Source organism: Mirounga leonina, unplaced genomic scaffold (assembly GCF_011800145.1).
Source record: "Mirounga leonina isolate KUSES-001 unplaced genomic scaffold, KU_Mleo_1.0 Mir_154, whole genome shotgun sequence".
Lineage (NCBI taxonomy): Eukaryota > Metazoa > Chordata > Mammalia > Carnivora > Phocidae > Mirounga > Mirounga leonina.
The window spans coordinates 42,932,714-42,955,020 of NW_023270389.1; the positions used below are offsets into that span (position 1 = coordinate 42,932,714).

The 22,307-nt window shown below is 39.4% G+C and overlaps 1 protein-coding gene across 1 annotated transcript in view; it reads left to right on the forward strand.

Annotated features, from left to right (window-relative positions):
* Positions 1–10,135: 10,135 nt before the first annotated feature.
* Positions 10,136–22,307, forward strand: part of DHX9 (DExH-box helicase 9) — a 51,916-nt gene continuing 39,744 nt past the window's right edge. The window contains exons 1-3 of the mRNA XM_035010586.1: positions 10,136–10,259; positions 13,808–13,940; positions 14,577–14,717. Of these exons, the coding sequence (XP_034866477.1) occupies positions 13,830–13,940; positions 14,577–14,717 (252 nt within the window). The 5' untranslated portion in view covers positions 10,136–10,259; positions 13,808–13,829. The remainder of the gene's footprint in view (positions 10,260–13,807; positions 13,941–14,576; positions 14,718–22,307) is intronic.

A 22,307-nucleotide genomic window follows, 5' to 3' on the forward strand; every position in this document is an offset into this window, starting at 1 on the left:
GGAAGAAAAGTTTACAATAAGGTTTTGTTATTATATAAACATTTTGTGGAAAAATATATTTTTCTATCTGGAATTTTTTGTTTTCTTGGGTTTGGGTAGTATACACCATGATTTTTCTGGTTAAATTTAAGCAAAAATTTTTTTTTTAATTTTGTGGCTTTTTATTTATTTAGCAGTAGGGTGAATTAAACATGAAGGAAGGATAGGTATGTGCATAGTCTGTATTAGATAATTCTAACATTTAAAATATGTACAAGTACAATTTTGCTGGTTGGTTTTTTTCTTCTGCTGATGCTCTTGGTACTTTTTATCCTCATTTTATTTTGTGATTTTTAAATGTGTTTATGTACAGTGGAACCTTATATGTAATAATTACTTCAAGTCTGGATGGAAAATGCATTCTACCAAAGAGGATATGATTTGAATTCATCCAGGTGATTTCTCTCTGCTGACTAGTGACCACTTTAAAATAATTGACTTGAAATTTTTGGGAGCATCACAGAAAGTGAATCTTTTTTTTCCCCCTTACCAAATACCTAGTTTGTAACAGACAAGCTTTCTTTTTTTTTTTTTTTTTTTAGATTTTATTTATTTATTCGACAGAGAGAACACAAGAAGCAGGGGGAGTGGGAGAGGGAGAAGCAGGCTTTGCGCCGAGCAGACAGCCCGATGTGGGGCTCGATCCCAGGACCCTGGGATCATGACCTGAGCTGAAGGCAGATGCTTAATGACTGAGCCACCCAGGCACCCCCAGACAAGCTTTCCTAATATGCTCCTCCTCTGGGTTTTTTATTTTTGTTTTTTTGATTTGTTTTTTTTTTATTTTGTTTTATTGTTGCTATTGCTGTTCACTTTTCACTGCAGGTGTAAGGCATTCTGACTTATGGGTACATCTCAGCCTCTGCACTCTGGGCAGCCTCCAGGCTTTGTCTCCTTTCTCCTAAGCCCCATGCAGCTTTCAGTGAAAGGAAGCTCAAGTCCATCAGGGATCAGCAGACTCTGTCAGGGTAGGCGCTTACATCACGGTTCTCTTGCCTCTTTGGCCTCTTTGCCTCCCCCCCCCCCTTTGGATTCATTTTTCCCTTTAACTTTTGTTTACCTTTAAGGCATATTTTTACTTTGCTGGCAGCATAGCAATGCATTTTTTTTATTGTATTCTACACTTTTTTGTTATTTTTTTCATTAGTAGATTTATTCGAACATCTCCATTTTTTTTCAAGTTGTTGGAATCTTTCACTTTAGATGCTTCTTTTAAATAGAATAAATTTATATTTTGCTATGTGTTCCAATCTAAGAGTCATTTTCTCTTAATAGGTGAGTATATCCCATTTACCTTCATTGAAAGTTTATTAAAAAGGGGGGGCACCTGGGTGGCTCAGTCAGTTAAGTGTCTGACTCTTTTTTTTTTTTAAGATTTTGTTTATTTATTTGATAGAGACAGAGAGAGCACCCAGAAGTAGGCAGAGCAGCAAGCAGAGGGAGAGGGAGAAAAAGGCTCTCCGCTGAGCAGGATCCCAGGACCCTGGGATCATGACCTGAGCCGAAGGGAAATGCTTAACCACTGAGCCACCCACGTGCCCTGGTGTCTGACTCTTGATCTCACAGACATGAGTTCAAGCCCCGCATTGGGCTTCATGTTGGGCGTGGAGCCTACTTAAAAAAAAAAAAAGAAAGTTTTTAAAAGTAATTTGTAAAGGAAAACATTTGTTCATGAAAATACAGTACATTCTGTACTAGTATCCAATAGGAAATTACAAATTCTAGATATGTGAAACTATTTAACATTAAAAGAAGGTAACATCTCATTATCTTATAGAAATGTATTAGTATCCATGAAAGCTGGTGTAAGCAGGCAACAAAATGCTCCAATACACAAATGCATGGGAAAATAAAACCCCACACCTTAATATGGGAACCATTAAAGCAAATGTGGATATGGTGTTTCGGTGGCTACATAAGTAAGAAGCATGACAAACTGTAAACTAAATCTAAATGAGTTTCTATAGGATAAAGGCAGAGAAAGCAAATATAATTGTAAAGCAGAACAAAGCAAGTTGCGAAATCCAATGAACTTGAATAAACTTGTAGGTAAACAAATGGCTCCGTAGAAACTGGTACAACAGATACAAAAAAATAACACATGAATGATTTCCAATGTCATGTTTGCTTGTAAAAAAAAAAAAAAGCAAATCTTCACTGATAAATATGCACAGCAAGCCACAAAAATGAATTCTGATAGAAACTGGCATTTCAATGAATACCAGAACTATATAACAAGGAAGAGAGTAATTTTAAAGGTATCAGATATATTACATTCTTTATCCTCAAGATCTAGACAATTGTTCTGCTGGACTCCAGATTATGTACTTCATCTGTGACATTTGCCATCCTGAACAAGTCATCAGTCCTTTAAATTTCAAGCTGTTATTAATAACATTATTAATTCCACTCTTAATAAATTGAACTTTCATCCTACTATGTTCTATTTGCTGTATCTAGCATCCCTCAGGCCCTCTCTTCATGGTCTCCAGTTCTGTATTGTGGGCTCAGCTAGTGGGCATACATAGTTCCACTCAGCAGCCTCTCTCCACACTTACAGCACTAAGTTTGAACTTAATGTTAGGCCAAAGCCTCCCTGGCTTTCGAGCCATGGGTTACTGTTGGTAACGCATTTAAAACTAAATCTTAGAAGGTAAGATTCTATGACTTGTTATTTTGTGAACAAAACTAGTCCAGTGGGCAGAATAGGCATCCTTACTGGGATATCCTGAGTTGGTACATTTTGTCCTTAAAAGGTGGCACATCACTTTTTGTGCTTTGGGACATACTGATCACTGCAGCTCACCCTGGATTCCTTATGGATATACCCCTTGCCATTCTCGCTCTAGGTGGGGCCTAATCTTTTCAACAGTGCATGCGTACAATGAACACAAGGTAGTTTTCACGTTTGTTTTTTTTTAGGGGAAAAAAATGTTTTAAATATGGTATATGTTAGGTCCTGAATTTTATATGCTTATTTATCTATTCTTTGTAGTTAGTTTATGATGTAGGTTCATGACGTTTCATCGAATTTCTAAGGTGCTCTTGACTGTAAGACATCATTTGATACACCTCTGAGGAAGAAAAAAAAAACACTGATAAAGTAGAACATGCCATCTCAGTCTAGAGATATCAAAATGCTTTTTGAAGTATATTTTAGAATTGATACAACTTAGCATCTTCCCATTTTAAAAATGAAGTAACTATGGCTAAGAGATGTTAAATATCTTATGGTCACACATGGTCTGTGGCAGAGCCAGAATATGAATCTTAACTGGGTGACACCAGACTATATTTCACACCGAGAATCTTAAAACTGTATGTCCACTTTTAACAATATCTCTTAGCTAGTGTTGTCCCTAAGATTCAAGCCCAAGGACCTACTGATGTAGTGGAGAGTTGGGTTCCATAGAGTATGGAATGACAAACAGTATACCATGGTTGTATGACAGGCAGAGTTGCCTCATGGTTATGAGTATGTGCTCAGATCCAAGCTGTTTGGGTTCAAGTCCTGGTTCCACTGCTTACTAAGTATATGACCTACAACATTTTATTTAACTTCTCAGTCTTTCCGTTATCTATAACATGAGAATTAGAATATCCATCTCCTGATGTTATCTGTCTCCTGGTTATTATGAGAATCACACCAAATAATACAGATAAAGTTCTTAGAACTGTATCTGGCACAACATAAACACAGTGAAGTGTTAGTTTTTACAGCTATCCAAGGCATTCGGTATAAGCTCTTTATACAACAGAGAAACATTACATCACTGGTAAACCTTTTAACTAATAGCTGGCAAAATAAAGTTGAAAATGATACTAAACCCAAGGCAAGAACTGCAATAGAAATTTGCATTTATTATTAATGGAGCCCAGATGATAGTGCCACTCTCAGATTTTTTCCTAGGTTGGAAGTTTTTACTGTGTTTCCATCTAACCATAGAGGGTAGGAAATGAAAAATATCTGTGGGCTCTTGAATGAGCCATGTGACTATTTGGAACAATGACGTACACAATGAGACAATGCCTTTTGCTAACTGATTTGAGAAGAACAAGCAAGTCGAAGAGGCCTGGGTGAGAAAAGGGAAAGCAACGAGTCATCATCACTAAAAGATGTGCGTGTGGGATAGGTAGGTAGGTATGTGACACGACTTTGTATTAAAAATGTCACTCTAGAAGCAGTGTGATGAGTAGACTGGAAGACAGAGACAGGAAACAGGTAAACCATTGGGTGGCCTACTGCACTTGGTACCCAGTGGTGAAGCTCTAACCCAAGGAAGTGGCAGCAAGGAATGAAAGAAGAGACAGAACCTAGATATAGAAGATACTTGTTTTTGTTATTTATTCCATGTAACAAATCACCCCCAAACTTGGCTTAAAACTGCAAACATTTATTAACTCATGCAGTTTCTGAGAGTCAAGAATCCAGGAGCAGCTTAACTGGGTGGTTCTGGCTCAAGTGTTTTATAAGGTTCCAGTCAAGTTATTGGCCAGAGCTTCACTCATCTCATGGTTCAACTGGGGCTGGAGAATCAGCTTCTAGGTTCACTTACATAGCAGTGAGCAGACCTCAGTTCCTTGCTGGCCATTGGCCAGAGGCTTCAGCCTGCTTCCTCTGGAAAGAGAAAAAGAAAGAATGTGCCAGAGCCCAAAACAGAAATCATAGTCTTTTAGAGCAACCTCAGGAGTGACCTACCATCCCTTTCTGTATGCTAGTCGTCAAAAAGACCAGTCCTAGTACAATGTAGGATGGGACCAGCCACTTAAAACACTTCAAACTTAGCATCATAAAATTTGTTTACTCTTCCTAAGAGCAAATAGGATCACAGTCTTTTTTTTTTTAAGATTTTATTTATTTTGGGGGCGCCTGGGTGGCTCAGTCGTTAGGCATCTGCCTTCGGCTCAGGTCATGGTCCCGGGGTCCTGGGATTGAGCCCCGCATCAGGCTCCCTGCTCGGCAGGAGGCCTGCTTCTCCCTCCTCCCCTCCCCCTGCTTGTGTTCCCTCTCTCGCTGTCTCTCTCTCTGTCAAATAAACAAAACCTTTAAAAAAAAAAGATTTTATTTATTTTTGAGAGAGAGAATGAGCACAAGCAGAGGGAGGGATAGAGGGAGAAGCAGGCTCCCCGCTGAGCAGGGAGCCTGACGTGGACTCAATCCCAGGAACCCAGGATCATGACCTGAGTCAAAGACGCTTAACCAACTGAGCCACCCAGGTGTCCCAGGACCAACCACAGTCTTTTTAATGTTCTATCCAGAATGTGACCTACAGAAATGTGAGGTAATAACCAGGTGTTGAGTTAAGCCACTAAGTTTTACTAATTTGTTAAGTAGCAATAGAAAACTTAACTTTGCAATGATTTCGTGGAAATGGTACATTCAACCTACATTTTCTTTTCCTTTAGTCTCTGAATTTCTTCTTTAAAAAGCTGCCCAAGGTGGGTGCCTGGGTGGCTCAGTTGGTTGGGTGACTGCCTTCGGCTCCGGTCATGATCCTGGAGTCCCAGGATCGAGTCCCGCATCAGGCTCCCTGCTCAGCAGGGAGTCTGCTTCTCCCTCTGACTCTCCCTCCTCTCAGGTACTCTCTCTCTCATTCTCTCTCTCAAATAAATAAATAAAATCTTTAAAAAAAAAAAAAAAAAGCTGCCCAAGGTCTTTTAAGTTCTTTCAAATCATAATCAGAAGACTCAACTATTTCTAAGCCCCCATTATTAATGATAATTGAATTAAAGGCTACAGAGCTGGGGCCACATTTTAATACAGTATTAAATATTCCTTTGTTGGAATTCTAATACCGCAAGACATTCAAAGGGCTGTGGTTTCTCCCATTGCAGACAAAAACTAAAACTAAAAACAGAGGGGCCAAAGATGTAATCAAGAATGTTCATAGCAACTCTAGGGGCGCCTGGGTGGCTCAGATGGTTAAGCGTCTGCCTTCAGCTCAGGTCATGAACCCAGGGTCCTGGGATCGAGCCCCACATCGGGCTCCTGGCTCAGCGAGGAGCCTGCTTCTTACTCTCCCTCTGCCTCTCTCCCTGCTCATGCTTTCTCTCTCTCTCTCTCTGTAGCTCTGTGTCTCAAATGAATAAATAAAAAAAAAAAAAGAATGTTCATAGCAACTCTATTCATACTAGCCCAAACTAGAAACTATTCCAGTGCCCATCATCAGGGGAATGGATAAACCAATTGTGGACAATAAAACAGAGTACTAACAGCAATCAAAAGAAAAAAAAAGTACTGCTATATCTAACATGAATGAATCTCAAAAATATTATGTTGAGTGAAATAAGCCAGATGCAAAACAGTATATACTACATGATTCCACTTTTGTGAAGTTCAGGAACAAGCAAAACGAACTCTTGTGATAAAAGTCAGAATGGAATTTACCTCTGAGAAAGGACACAAGAGAACTTTGTGGATAATAGAAATGGCCAATATCTGGATTTGGGTGATAGTTCTATTGGTGTATACACAAATAAAAAAAAAAAATGAAGGGCTATACATTTAAGCGTTGTTCATCTTCACATATATGTAAAATATCTCAGTTAAAAGGACGGCAATTAACTGAATTCATTATGTATGAAAATTTGGGGTGAGTTCTTTTAGAATGGTCTGTATATAACTGAAAGCGTGGTGATCTGCCAGAACAGTTCACCCCCTTGAGGGAGGTCAGGGAAGACTCATGCTTGTGGCCCAGTCAGGGAAATCACAGACCTTTCTTACAAGAGATTGACTAAAAATGGATCAAAAGAAATGAAATAAAATGCAAAACCTGTGGCCACCAGCTCTGCTTCCAAGGGAGGAATTTGGATCATTTGGAGAAATAACAGCCATTTACTCCTCCACCATCTTCTCCTCCCAAGTATCCAGGTATCCATGCTGCAGACCTTTCCTACTAAGAGCTTAGGTCTTTACCATAAAGAGCTGCCTTGGCCTGTGGTAGAGTTTCCCCTTGGAGATGTCTTGTTTTTAACGGATAATCTTTGGACTTCCTTGGCTGGGAAGATCGTGGTGCTCAAGGCACTTTGGAACACAGACACTTTTCTGTTTCAAACTTTATCCAGCCCTACCTGACTTGACCTGTTACCTCTTTTCTTCTTTACAGGGGGATAGAAAGAGCCGGCAATGTTCTTCTCCTGATTCTCACATGGTTCCCTTCTTGTCTGCTATTCAGATGTTAGCTTAAATATGACCTTCTCAGGGATGATATTTTTAACCTCCAGTTTAAAATAGCCACCCACTCAAATTCTATCCCAGCATTATATTTAATTCTCTGCATAGCAACTTATTACCAGTGAATATTTTACTTGCATCCTTTTTTATTGACTGCTAAAATTCAAGCTTTCATCGAAACTATGGCTTTATGTCTTCATTGGTTTTAGGGAATACTTCTTCAAATATTGCTTTTTCTCCATTCTATCTCTCTTCTACTTCTGAAACTTTAATCACATGTACATTAGATCTTTTTACCATGTTCCACTCATCTTTTACGTTCTTTCATGTATTTATCATTTGTTTTTCTCTGCAAGGTCAATTTGGATATTTTCTACTAATCTATTTCCAATTGACCAATTCTCTTTTCTGCTATGTACAATCTATTAACCCATTAACTGAGTCCTGAATTTCGGTGATTCTATTTTCACTTCTAAAATTTCTATTTGATACCTCTCATTTATTCCAGCTCTCTGTAAATTACCTCCAATGTTTTCATCTATATTATTGAATATGTTAATCACAATTTTTATAAAGTCTGATAATTTCAACATCTGAATCATTTATGGGCACATTTCTGTTATATTTTCTCCTCTTGATTTTCAGTTATTTGGCCTGTCTCCTGGCTTGCCGGAGACTTTTTTTTTTTAATTTGGGAGATTCTATAAAGAATTGTACAAATTATAGGTCATTCTGTCTTCCTCTTCTGGCAGAAAGAGAGAGATAAGGCACTTTGGTCCAATGAGGAAGTGAGATGATTTAAGGCTGGTTTTCATTCCCCTGAGTTTGTCCTTCCTTTTAGAATGTACCTCTGCAGGGGGTGTCAGATGAAAGCCTGGTCTCTCTCTTCCTTGATGAACTCCAGGTTTTGTCTCTCTAGTACCATAAGGCTCCTGAATGCTCTACCTAGCTTTTCAGCCTTGCAGCCTCTGAAGTCAAGCTACTCCAGCGGTCAGGAAGTCTCTGTGAGCCTTTTAAAAAACAAACCAAACAAACAAAACTTCATTCCTGTCTGGATACAGCATTGTATATGGTAGTACAAGAGTGTTGAAGGGTGCAAGTGTCACTGGTGTTCACAAGCTTATGAGTTGGCCCAAACTTTACCAGCACTAACTTCCTCAAGACATCATGACCCTGCTTAAATCCTAGTTCTGGTTGCAGGCTCTCTTATTCCATTCCCCCCATCCCTAACCCTCTGCTTACTTGAGAAACAGAGGAAGAGCAATGAACCAAAACATTCTCCCTCATTTTTCATCTTACATTTCAACTATAGGTGTTGGTGATCATCATCTCATTCTCCCTGGCAGAAACTTTGCCCCAGTCCATTGAGTTGGCAGAAATAACAAATGACATGAGAAACTTGGCTAGTATTTTTTTATATACCCTACAGATTGAATTTAATACATATACTTATAACCTTTATTTTCTACCAAACTCAGGAACTAAGTCAACTCTTCCATAACTAATTTCTAACCAAAAAGGTCAATGTGAAATATTAAGTACCAATAATACTACTCTATCCTGCTTTGCTAACATCTGTAGTCATCTAGCTAGTCATATACTGGGAACATCTAGTTGTTGTATTGAAATCTGACCACACTGTACTTCTGGAGCAGGTTTGGAAGCTTCACTTACAAACGTTAAGATCTAGTTGCTAGTTGCCAACAGCAACCTACAGAGGTAACGCCAGTTATGGCCCACAATCCCCTGGGAACTCTAGCTCTCAGGAGCAAGGCCCAAATTAATGAACCAACTCAATAATAAAATTCCCCATAGTTCTTGGAAAGATCCACCTCTGAAAGTTTTATTTATACTTAATATGTTGACACTTTTGCTGTATTCATTAATCTGCTACAAAACATTTGCAATCCATGTATGCTGGTTGAATTTCACTTATCATAAATAACTATCAGGAACCTGCTGCTTTAAGCACCCTGAAAGGTACAAAAAAAATAAGATTAAGGTCTTTCTCTGAATGATTTTACTCTTAACTGAAGACAGCAAACACGTGAAGAAAATAAGAGTAAATGCTAAACTGTTATTCTGACTATAGGAGCAACAGAGTTTTAAAGGGATTAATCACTATGAGCTAGAAGAATCAAGAACAAAAGACACTAAAAAGTGAAAAATAAGGATGGATATGGTATGATGGGCCCAGACAATTGATTAGTCGGGAATCTCTGAAACAACCCCAACTTGAAATATTTTGTATTGTTGCCTTCATGGGAAGCACTACAGTTCAAAAATGTAACAATGACTACTACAATAGCTAAATATACAAATTATTCCAAAGACTCTGAAGACAAAAGGTTATCCAGTTTAAGCAAAAACAACCTTGCAGGGTTTATCCACTCATTCGGCTGGTTTTTACTGAGCACTTAAGATGTGCCACACACTGCAGTGAGTGGCCTCAGCTAGCCAGGCAGGTTTCCTGCCTTCACTGGGCTTCTTTCTTTCAGAAGACACTGGCATTAGAGTATCTGAAGCACTACAATAATAACAAGACCTACTGAACCCCTATTATGTGCCAAGTACTTCGCTAAGCACTCTTCATAGCACCTAAGATTTCCAGTTCTGTCTTCTACCTTTTATTTGTCATCTACCGGAGGGCCCCGTGATAGAAGCTATGAAACATTTTGCTGCGTCAAAATGCTCTCAAAACGTTCCCAACTCTCAAAAACGTTCAAAAGTAGGGAGCAAGGGAAGAATCCCCGCTGGAGCGCAGCAGGCCCAGCGCCGCCGATCTCCCGGGCGACCCGACGGGACGCCGGGAAGTGGTAGCTGCGGCCCCGCCCCTCCCTGGGGGTGGGGAGCGCCCTCAGCCCTAAACTCACTTCGTGCGCATGCGTACGCCCACTGACCCCGCCCTCCCGGCGCCGCCGTCGGAGCCATTTCTCTGCCGCCTCCACGCGAGTAGAGGTGTGTTTACCGAGTGTCTTTGAGGAAGGCCGTGGCCCCGGGCGGTTCTAAGAGGGCTGTGTTCTCGGACACCAGGAAGCGGACGCCGGTAGGGGAGAGATGTCTTTGCCACCCGTTGGGGGTGTGGGGGCCCGCGCTCCTGCAGCCGGGCTTTGTTGCGAAGCGCGGGCGGCGGTGGCGGGTGGGGGAAGGGGCGAGGCGCCCGCCGGGTTCCCGGATTGCGGGCTGCGTGCTGCTCGCCGCGCCACGCCTGCGCTGCCCGGGCCCGCGGTATAGGCCCGTTTTTCCCCCAGCAATGGCTAGTCCCTTGTCCGAAGCAGCCAAACCCTACTTCCTCCTCCGGCCTGCGCGCGGCGAAGGTGCTGTTGCCGCTGAGTGAAAGGGGGTGCATGGCCGGGTGGTGAGCCCGCAGTGACGCCACACACACCGAGGGCCCTTCATCCATTCATTCCGGCCACAAAGACCGGGCGCTGTCCTGCGGGCATGGCGGTGGAGCCGTAAACACGTGGGGCACAGCCCCTTCCCCTTCCGCATGGAGGTTTCGGTGGTGGTGGGAGGCAACAGAAGAACAAACGTCTGCAGGTTTCAGTGAAAAGATTGAGGAAATGAAAATTGCCGAGGGAGAAAGCTAGTTTAACTACGGTGGCAAGGGAAAGCGTTTCGGAGGAGGTAGACTTTGGAGCTGATATGTCGGCCCTGAGGTCGAGAATGCGTCAGCTCTGAAGATGCGGGGGGGGGGGGGGGCGCAGAATTGCCGAGGTAAGAAGGGATTAGCGCTTGAGAGCAGAGATTGGGAAGAAACAAAGAAGGCCATGTTCCTGGAGTATGGTGAGGAGGAGTGAAGAGAATGGATTTTAGGGTGGCCAGAGGGGAAACGGGGATCTAGATCTATAGGTCTAGGACGTTATTTCAGTAACGCCAGGTGTGCGGTAGTGCTGGCAGGGGTTGGAGAGAAGCGAATGGATTGGAAACCCGTTTTGGAGGCAGAATTGCATGTAGGTCAGGAGTCAGACTACCTGGCTTGGAATTCTGGGTTTCCCAGTTAAGAGCTCTGTCCTCTCTGGGGCAAGGTATTCTTTGTTTCCGTTTGTTCATCCCTGAAGGGGGAGAATAATCATAGTCTTATCTGTGTAATTATTGTAAGGGTTAAGGAAAATAGTCCATGTAGATGATTCTCTAAGGTTACTACTGCCTGGCGCATACTGAGAGTTCTCCAGGGGATAGCTATGGAGGATCTCGAGGGAGTGTATGACTCCCAAGTTGTGACAGGAGTAACTTGGTAGATGGCGGTGCCATTTCCGGAGATGGAAACACTTGGACTGAGGGAAGAAGGAACAGGTTTGGGGAGGAAACTTAAATTCTGTTTTTACTGAGGTGTCAGGTTAGTATTTGCACATTATTGCTGCAGTTGGATGAATTTGATTTGGGAGCTTAAAAGAGAAAAGATTAAGGTTTCAGTATATATTTGGGCATCATTAGCCTATAGTTGTTATTGAATATAATGGAGTTAGATGAGACTGCCCAGGAAGGAAGGAATTTGATAGTGTAGTCCTTCATATTTCATGGTACTCACTCACCCTGAGGTCTTGTTTTTTTAGTTAATTATTCAGGGGTGGAATTTACAGATAGAAAAGCTTTCCACGGCTTTTCAGTTAACAGGATTTCTCCAGGGTTAGCTTGTGGCTACAGAATAAGTTTATACTGGGGTCCAGTTTTATGATGTTAAATTTAGGTGCTAACAATGCACTGAACATGAGGCGCTTGGGTGGCTCAGTCGGTTAAGCGACTGTCTTCGGCTCAGGTCATGATCCTGGAGTCCTGTGATCGAGTCCCACGTTGGGCTCCCTGCTTCTCCCTCTGACCCTCCCCCCTCTCGTGCTGTCTCTCTCTCTCTCTCTCTCTCTCAAGTAAATAAATAAAATCTTTTTAAAAAAATGCACTGAACAGAAGACAAAGGTTTAATGCTAGTAATGAGGTTTCTCACAGCAAACTAATTTTTTTGCATATTTTTTCTGGATCTAAATTTGGTCTTAGATATCTTTTTTGTGTGTGTGTAAGATTTATTGTTTATTTTGAGAGAGAGAGAGAGGGCATGTGTTTGTGGTGGGGAGGAGTAGAAAGCAAAAGAGAATCTCCAGTAGACTCCCCATTGAGCATGGAGCCTCACAGAGGGCTCAGTCCCACGACCCTGAGATCATGACCCCAGCCGAAATGAAGAATCAGGCTTAACTGACTGAGCCACCCAGGCATCCTTCAGATACCTTGATTTTAATTTAGATTCAGATTTTAGACTCACAGGCTCCATATCTTTTGGTATATTTATAAACTATATTAGAGGGAGAGTGCCAATAAGTATGGTATGGCGTACATCAAGAAAACTTAATATCCTCAAATTTTAATGAATAACAAGGCCTAAAGGAGAGATTTAGTACTTAACAGATTAGTGTTTTTAGTCTAAGTAGAGTAATATGTAGCCTACAACTTTGAGGACAGTCTGCTAGGAGACACCTCAGAATGAGAATAAACTCTGATTTACACACAAAATGATTGATGACCATTTCTTTTTCTTTTTTTTTAAGATTTTATTTATTTATTTGACAGAGATAGACAGAGATAGACAGCGAGAGAGGGAACACAAGCAGGGGGAGTGGGAAAGGGAGAAGCAGGCTTCCCACCGAGCAGGGAGCCCGATGCGGTGCTCGATCCCAGGACCCTGAGATCATGACCTGAGCTGAAGGCAGTCGCTTAACCAACTGAGCCACCCAGGCGCCCCTGATTGATGACCATTTCTTAATATAGTAGTTTGACTTTGAGTTTATGCCTCACAGTAGGTGACTTGGAAAAAAACTTTCTATGCCCTTGTTTCTTCCTTTGTAGAGACACAATAATAGTATTCACTATATAATTTTATCTCCCATTGTTTGAGGATTGAGTTAACACATAAGGTGCCTATTGTAAAAAGTGGGACATTACATAAAAAGGTTTTTTTTTTTAAGATTTGTTCATTTGTGAGAGCACCTGCATGTGACTGGGAGGAGGGGCAGAGGGAAAGAGAGTCCTCAAGCAGACTCCCTTCCTAGCCTGGAGGCGGAGCCTGACACTGCTCAGTCCCAGGACCCTGAGATCACGACCCCAGCTGAGATCCAGAATCAGCCACTCAACTGAGCCATCCAGGCACCTCACATAAAATGTTTTTAAGAAAAGGTCAGGGGTACCTGGGTGGCTTAGTTAAGCATCCAACTCTTGATGTAGGCTCAGGTAATGATCTCAGGGAGATGAGATTCATCCCTGCGTCAGGCTCCATGCTGAGCATAGAGTCTGCTTAAGATTCTCTCTCTTGCTCTCAAAAAAAAAAGTCAAAATCACTTGGAGTCACCCAAAGATAACCATTTTGAGGGATATTTCTTTTTTAGTCTTGATTTATGCGTATAATTCAAGTCGTGTATTTTGTATACTGCTTTTTTGTACAACATGTTATAGGCCTTCCAATTATGTCATTAAAATTTTGTCATAAGCAATTTTAATAGCAGTATGATAGAATATCCTGTGTTTAACCTAGGTTTTCAGTTAATTCCAGTTATTGGTCACTTGTGGTGTTTGCTCATAAATAATGTGGTTTAACTTTTGTTTTCTTAGGTCGGAAGAAGACACTTGAATCATGGGTGATGTTAAAAATTTTCTGTATGCCTGGTGTGGCAAAAGGAAGATGACCCCATCCTATGAAATTAGAGCAGTGGGGAACAAAAACAGGCAGAAGTTCATGTGTGAGGTATTACTATATTTTTGTGATTTTTTGACACTTATTTTGGTGTTAAGAGAAAAATGTTTTCTGTTCAGAAACAGTAGTGTTGTATGTTATTTATTGTCGCTTGTTTGCTATTCTGTTTCATTATAAATCATTTTCAAGCGAGCATTACTTTTAAAACAATCTGATAGGTAAATTATTCTGGTTAGAACATGTATCTCCCTCAGCTGCCACAGTACCAGTAGTGCAGATTAGAAAAGTTGGATCAGCTATTTGCAGTTTCACTAATTCCTTTGGAAAGTGGAGCGATTCTTGATTGCTTCGAGTCAAATTGCTTAAAATAAATACAAATGGGGAGCTTGTTCTTGGGTCTTATAAAATCAGATTTTAAAATGTGGAACATTCTGTTACAGAAGAGAATATCTGAGCCACATAAATTAATATTGTTGTTTTTAGATTAGTTTATCACTGGGCAGCATAATTCAAGCTTTTTCATAAGTCAACGATTTTCTTAGATGTTATTTTCTGTGTTTTTATGGAGTATATCTTCAACATTTAACTGTTATCTCTTAATGGACTATTGAATTACCTTTTTTTTTTAAGACCCAGAATTACCCGGGTCAATCTCTTCTAATACATTTTTTTTCTTGACTGTAAAAGGTTCGAGTGGAAGGTTATAATTACATTGGCATGGGCAATTCCACCAATAAAAAAGATGCACAGAGCAATGCTGCCAGAGATTTTGTTAACTATTTGGTTCGGATAAATGAAGTAAAGAGTGAAGAAGTCCCAGCTGTTGGGGTAAGTACTTAGGCAGGCCCAGCACTTAACATATATGTGGTAAGGTAATGCCAACCCAATATGTATGGAGAAACAGGGTGATGATTTTTCAATGATGTTTTCAAATATATTGTGTTCCTTAGTGAACCTGGGAATCTTGTTTTCTTGGAGCCCAGGGATGAGTTCCTGAAGATTTTGATTTTATTGTGATTACATACCTGACTTGTGGGCTTGGGAAATTCCATTAATCTGTGTGTCTCATAGTTTTATATATTTCATTCATTCATAAACTGATTTTCAGAGCCTGTTGTGTTCTGTGTACTTCCAAAGATAACATTTTAAACAGAATATAAAAATCAGAAATACCTTAAGACAGTGTTTACTCCCATTGACAGTTCCTTATTACAGTAGAGAGAAAATTCTGTTTTGTGCAATGGCATATCATTTTACTTATATTGTGTAAGTATGCAACAGACTCCTTTCTAGTACTGTTTTTAAGAAATAAACTTTATTTCTCATTTAATTAAAAAATGAAAATTTGAGTTTTCACAAAGATAGAGGAATTCTTAACAATATAAAAAGATTCACATTATGATTTAAGTAAATACCTAAGGTAACTTAAATGAAAGATTCAGTTTTTATAAAACCTTTAGGAATAATATCTGTATCAATTTTAACAATTTATTTTCACTGTGTATTCTGACTTATTTATAAAGGTTGATATAAATGTTTTATTTCCATTGCTTTGACGCAGAAATTAGACTTGTATATTATACCACTAGATAATTGATATTGGTTGGCCCATGAGCAAAATAAAGGAATTGGACAAGATGATCTTGGAGATTTCTTAGCTATGAAAAGAATGTTGCAAATATCTTTCATATGTTTGGAACATTGGCATTTGCTCCATCTTTTATGACCTAATCTGTATCTTTTAACCTCTTCCTCTTAAAGTGTAGGTCTGCTGGTGACAAATTCTTCTTAATTTTGTTATATGTGAAAATGTTATTTTACCTCCGGTCTCGCATAGTTTCACTAGATGTAGAATTCTGATGTGCCAGTGTCCTTTTCTTTCAGCACTTGTTTTCTTCCATTGTTATCTGATGAGAAGTCAGTTATAATCAAATCATTTCCTTCTATATGTAATGTATTATTTTCTTTGATTGCATTTTTTTTTCTTTGTTTTCAAGCAGTTTGACTATGATGTGACTAGGTATGGTTTTCTTTGTACTTACCCCGCTTGGAATTTGCTGAGATTTTTGAATCTGTAAATTTCTGTCTTTTACCAAACTTGGGGAATCTTTGGCTATTATTTTTTCAATTTTTTTTTTTTTTTTTTTTGCCTCGTTCTCTTTTTTTGGGACTCAATATGTTAAACTTTTGTATATTATCCCAAAGGTCCCTGAGGCTCTTTCTTTTTTTCTTTCTGTTCTTCAGGTTGAATGACTTCTACTGATTATCTTCAAGTTCACGGATTGTTCTCTGTCAGCTCCCTTTTGTTGTCAGCCCATCCAGTGAATTTTTTATTTCATGTATTGTCTTTCTCGTTTCCAGAATTAACAGGTTGTTGTTGTTTTCATTTTTGTTTTTTAAGATTTTATTTATTTATTCATGAGAGACAGAGAGGCAGAGGGAGAAGCAAGGAACAGGGGGCCCGATGCTGGACTCAGTCCCAGGACCTGGGATCATGACCTGAGCCCAAGGCAGACACTTAACCGTCTGAGCCACCCAGGCACCCTGTTGTTGTTTTTTTAAGAGATTTTATTTCTCTGGTGGCATTTCTTACTGTTGCATTCATTATAAGCATATGTTCATAATACGAATGTGAATTTTGTTTATGTCATTGAGCATAGTTATAATAGCTGTTTTAAAATTCTTGACTAGTAAATCTAACATCTGGATCATCTCAGGTTGGGTTCTCTTGATTGTATTTTCTCTTGAGATTTGTTCACCTTTTTCTTTCTGTGTCAAGTAATTTTGGATTATGTCTTGGGCGTTGTGATAATCATGTTGTAGAGACCCTAAATAATGTTATATTTCTCAAAAGGTTATTGATTTTGTTGTACTGTCAAGAAATTTGGTTGGACTCCAGACACTTATCTTTTGGGTGACAGTGTAAATCTCATTTTAGTTTTCTGATCCTTGCTAGGCAGCTTGGAGTTTGTCTTAATACTGTTGTTCAGGGGTTAGGCAGTGATTTGGGCAGAGTTTATGGAATTTGAGATTCTTCCTTCTTTCCTTCCCAGGATTGCTGCCTCTTCTCGTAGCAGCGTTCATTCTTTCCTTCCCAGGATTGCTGCCTCATTTCTCTAGCAGCGTTCATTTACCCAAGCTTATGTTCTCTGATTGCTCAGGCCTAAAAGACTGGGTTTTCTTTTGGAGTTTTAACTGCCTCACATGGTCTTCCCTTAGGCTAAAAGCCATAATAGACTGGAATTACAACCTTTGGTATTCCTTGCTTTCTCATTTCAAGTCACCTCCATAATCTTCCAGCTTTGTTCACTTTTTAGTGCTTGCATAAATAGTTGGGGGGGTTTTGGGGGCAGGTTTTTTTGTATCTTTTCCCCCTAGATTTCATGTTATTTGCAGGAAGGTCAATCTAGTCTATGCATTTGCCACTTTCCCTCTAACTTCCTCTGCTCCAGCTACACTGGCTTATCATTTCTCAGTGTGCCAACACCTCTCTACCTCAAGACTTTTGTATGTAACTATTCTTTCTGCCTTGAGTGCTCTTCCCCAGCCATCCTTGTCAAAGGTGCAAATCCAGTGCTACCATTACCCTGGTATTTCTTATCCCCTTTCATTGTTTCATTTTTCTTAGTAGCACTTACTAACTTCTAACCCAGTGCTTGTCAGCTGGAAGTGATTTTGTCTCTCAGGGATGTTTGGCAATGTATGGAGTCATTTTTGTTACAACTGGAAGGGAGTGTCAGCAATACTAACCTGTAATATGAGGCCAGGGATGCTGCTGAACATCTACAATGCATAAGATAGTCTCCTACAACAAAGAATTGTCCAGCCCAAAATGTCAGTTGTACTGAGTATAAAAAACACTCTTCCAACCTCATTTTTCCCCAAACTTTCATATAAGAATAAAAGTTCAAAAGAGCAGGTTTTTGCCCTTTTTTTTAAGAGTTTATTTATTAGAGAAAGAGCATGTTTGCCAGGGGGCAGAGAGAGAGGGAGAAGCATACTCCCCGCTGAGGAGGGAGCCCGGTACTCCCTGGGCACAGTCCCAGGACCCTGAGACCCAAGAGCTGAGCCGAAGGCAGACACTTCACCGACTGAACCATCCATGTGCCCTGGTTTTTGTTTTGAGTTCATTTGCTGTTTCCACAGTGTTAAAATTACAGCAGGCACTTGAAGTTCTTTTTTTTTCCGGTTGAATGAATGAATGATGAATGGGTGAATTTGGAAAAACATCATATAACAAACCAATCCCTACTTTTAGCTACCATCTTTATCTCATCACATTCCTGCCAAATCCTTGATCATGTCACTTACTTCATTTAGCATTTGCCCTTTCATTCCACAAATTGCTCTTCCCAAAAGTGACCTGTTTCTGAATGCAAAGGATACTTTAAAATTTTTTTATTGTGGAAATTTCAAATGTGTATAGAACTACTTCTTTGAGCTCATGTTTTCATAATTCATTTGCAGTACTTTACAGTAGGGCCAGTCATGACTCATCTCTAGTCTTTACTTTCTTCAGATTTTTTTTAAAGATTATTTATTTATTTATTTGACAGAGAGGGAGACCACAAGAGAGGGAACACAAGCAGGGGGGAGTGGGAGAGGGAGAAGCAGACTCCCCTCTGAGCAGGGAGCCCGATGCGGGACTCGATCCCAGGACCTTGGGATCATGACCTGAGCTGGAGGCAGACGCTTAACGACTGAGCCACACAGACACCCCTCTTCAGATGATTTTGAAGGATATTCTAGGCATCCTATCCTCTGTTACTATTTCAGTTTGTATCTCTTAAAGATAATCCTTCTAAAAAGCAATAACAATTCCATTATCAAATCTAAAAAATTTTAGAATTGTTTCTTAATGTCCTCAGATATCCAGTTAATACTCAAATTTTCCTGTTTCACAAATCAATTTTTTACATTTTGTTTAAATCATGCTCCAAATGATGTCTGTGTTTATGATTAATATCTCTTAATCACTAGATTCTCTTACTCTCTTTCTCATTTTTCTCTGTAATTTGTTGAAGAAAGCACATCATTTATTCTTTAGTTTCCCACAGTTTGGAATTTGCAGATTACATCCATGTGGTATCACAAAACATTTCTCTGCCTCTTTGTTTCCCACAATTGGTAGTTAGATCTAGAGACTTGATTAGATTCAGATTTGATGGGAGTGGAGGGGCAAGAATAAGAAAATACCAGAGGTGATGTTCTGTTCTATCAGGAGGAGGCATGTAATGTTGTGATGTTAGCAGTGATTTATGATCACTGCTTAGATTTATTCATTAGCAGTTTCCTTTGATTTTGAGCTGGAATACTTTTATAACAAGAAACCTATTATCAATAATTTAGTCACCCTGAGTTAGAGTTTAGACAGAGAAGGCGAGATAAATGATAATTTCACTTTACTTAGTGGTGTTCTATAAATATCTGTTGTCCGTCTGCTCTAACAAGTCATTTAAATCCAGTGTTTCCTTACTGATTTCTGTCTGGATGACTGTCCATTGACGTAAATGGGGTATTAAAGTTCCCTACTATAGTTGTACTGTTATCTCTTTTTCTTTTATGTCTGTTAATATTTGCTTTTTGTATATTTTCCTGCTCCTATGTTGGGTGCCTAAATATTTACGAATGCTATATCCTTTTATTGCGTTGACCTTTTTATCATTAGGAAATGCCCTTCTTTGTCTCTTATTACACTCTTTGTTTCAAAGTTTATTATCCACACACGCACACACACAAAAACAAAAAACAAAGTCTATTTTCTGGTTGCTTCCCCAGACAAATGGAAATGTTTATTTCCATTGCATGGAATATCTTTCTGTCCTTTCACTTTCAGTCTGTGTGTACTTCCATCTAAAGTGTATCTCTTGGATCACTTTTGGCCTCCCTTTGGCTGCCATCTTGTGTCCCCATGTGTGTGCACTGAACCTCAGCTGGTCCACCCAAGACCTCCTAAGTGCCAACCCTATTCCCTCATGTGGTCCTGTTTCCATTCCAACAAGATGAAAGAAACTATCATTAACTGGGAGAAACTTGCCAAACTGCAAGCACACGTGTGCATTGGTGGGAAAGAAACTGCTCACCAAGAAGGTGGTTCATGGAACGGCTACAGCAGATGATAGAAAACTTCAGTTCTCTTTAAAGAAGTTAGGGATAAACAATATCTTTGATATTGAAAAAGTGAATGGGTTCACAAACCAAGGAACAGTGATCTACTTTAACAACCCTAAAATTCAGGCATCCCTGGCAATGTGAACACTTTAATAACCATTATAGGCCATGCTAAGACCATGCAGCTGACAGAAATGCTACCCAATATCTTAAACCAGCTTAGTGGAGATAGTCTGACTCCTTTAAGAAGACTGACTGAAGCTCTGTCCAAACCAGTCTATGGATGGAAAAGCACCACTTGCTACCAGAAAGGATGATGATGATGATGAAGTTCCAGATCTTATGGAGAATTTTGATGAAGCTTCCAAGAACGAAGCAAACTGAATTGAGTCAACTTCTGAAGAAGATAAAACTTGAAGAAGTTACTGGGAGCTGCTACTTTATATTATGCTGCTTTTTAAAATTCTGTTCATGGATCTGATAAAATCGAGATCTCTAATATTTTTAAGGCCAAGCGCCTAGGACACTATAGCTCTTTTCAGTTTTTGCTTATACACAATTCATTCCTTGTAGCTAATTAAGCCAAAGAAGCCTGGGAATAAAGTTTGAAAGAAGGTTAATAAAGTTCTTTTTGTACTAAAAAATAAACTGTATCTCGTAGGCAACATACAGGTGGTTCATGTTTTTTTATCCATTCAGTCACTCTGTTTTGATTGGAGAATTTAGTCCATTTACATTTAAAGTAATTATTAATAGGTGTGTGCTTATTGCCATTCTGTTCATTGTTCTTTAGCTGTTTCTCTAGTTTCTATTCCTTTTTCTGTTTGTGGTTTGAGGATTTTCTTTAATGGTATGCTTGTACTCCTTTTTCTTTTGTGTATTTCAGAATTTTGCTTTGTGATCATCATTACACTTACACGTAACAATGTATACCGATGTTTTAAGTCCGTAACTTAAGTTCTAAAGTGCAACGTTTTTACACCTCTCCACCACCATGTTATATATTTTTGATATAATTTACATCTTTATTTTGTGTATCCTTTAATTATTAAAATCAGTTACTTTTACTATTTTTGTTTTTTAACCTTCATACTAGTTTTATAAGTATACTTAATCTATTACATTTATTATATATTAATTTTCCCAGTGAGATTTAGTCTTTCATATTTCTTCTTGTTACCAGTAAGTGCCCTTTCGTTATAGCTTAAAGAAGTCCTTTTTAAAAAAATACTTATTTATTTGAGAGAGAGAGCACAAGCAGCAGAGGGAGAGGGAGAAGCAGGCTCCCTGCCAATGCAGAGCTCAATCCCAGGACTCTGAGATCATGACCTGAGCCGAAGGCAGACGCCCAATGACTGAGCCACCCAGGCAGCCCAAGAAGTCCTTTTAACATTTCTTGTAAAGGCGTATTTAGTGGTAATGAGTGAATTCTAGCATTTGCTTATCTGGGAAACTATTTCTCTCTCCTTCAGTTCTGAATGATGATTTTACCAGGTAACATATATTCTTGCATGGAAATTTTTTCCCCAGCACTTTGAATATATCATGCTACTCCCTTCTGGCCCACAAAGTTTTCACTGAAGAATCTGCTCATGGATGGGGGTTCCCATGTGTGTAATGAGATATTTCTCTTTTGCTGCCTTTTATTCTCTCCTTGCTTTACCTTTTGATATTTTAATTATAATGTGTCTTGGTTTGGGTTTCTTTGCATTCATCTTATTTATAACCCTCTGGGCTTCCTGCATCTGGATGGTCTGTTTCCTTCCCCAGGTTAGGAAAGTTTTCAGCCCTTTTTTTCATCAAATAAGATTTCTGCTCCTTCTCGCTCGCTCTTTCCTCCTCCTTGAAACCCAGTGATACGAATATTAGTCCATTTGATGTTTTCCTATAAGTCTCTTAAGGTATCTTTACATTTTTTTCACTTTTTTTTCTTTTTGCTGCTCTGATTGGGTGAGTTGCACTGCCTTGGATTTGAATTAACTACTCCTTTCTTCTTTTCCATCTGGTCTGCTGTTTTAACAACTCTAAGTGTTATTTTTCAGTTCAGTTACTGTATTTTTCAGCTCTTTGACCTCTCTAATTGGTACTTTCTTATATTTTCCATCTCTTTGTTGAAGTTCTGTGTTCATACATTCTTCTCCCCAGTTTGGTGAGCATCTTTATAACCATTATTTTAAAGTTTTTATCAGATAAATTACATAGTTCCATTTCATTAAGGTTTTATCTGGTTCTTTCATTTAGAACATATTCCTGTTTCATTTTGCCTGACTATGTTAGTTTCTATACAGTACATGAAACAATTCTCCC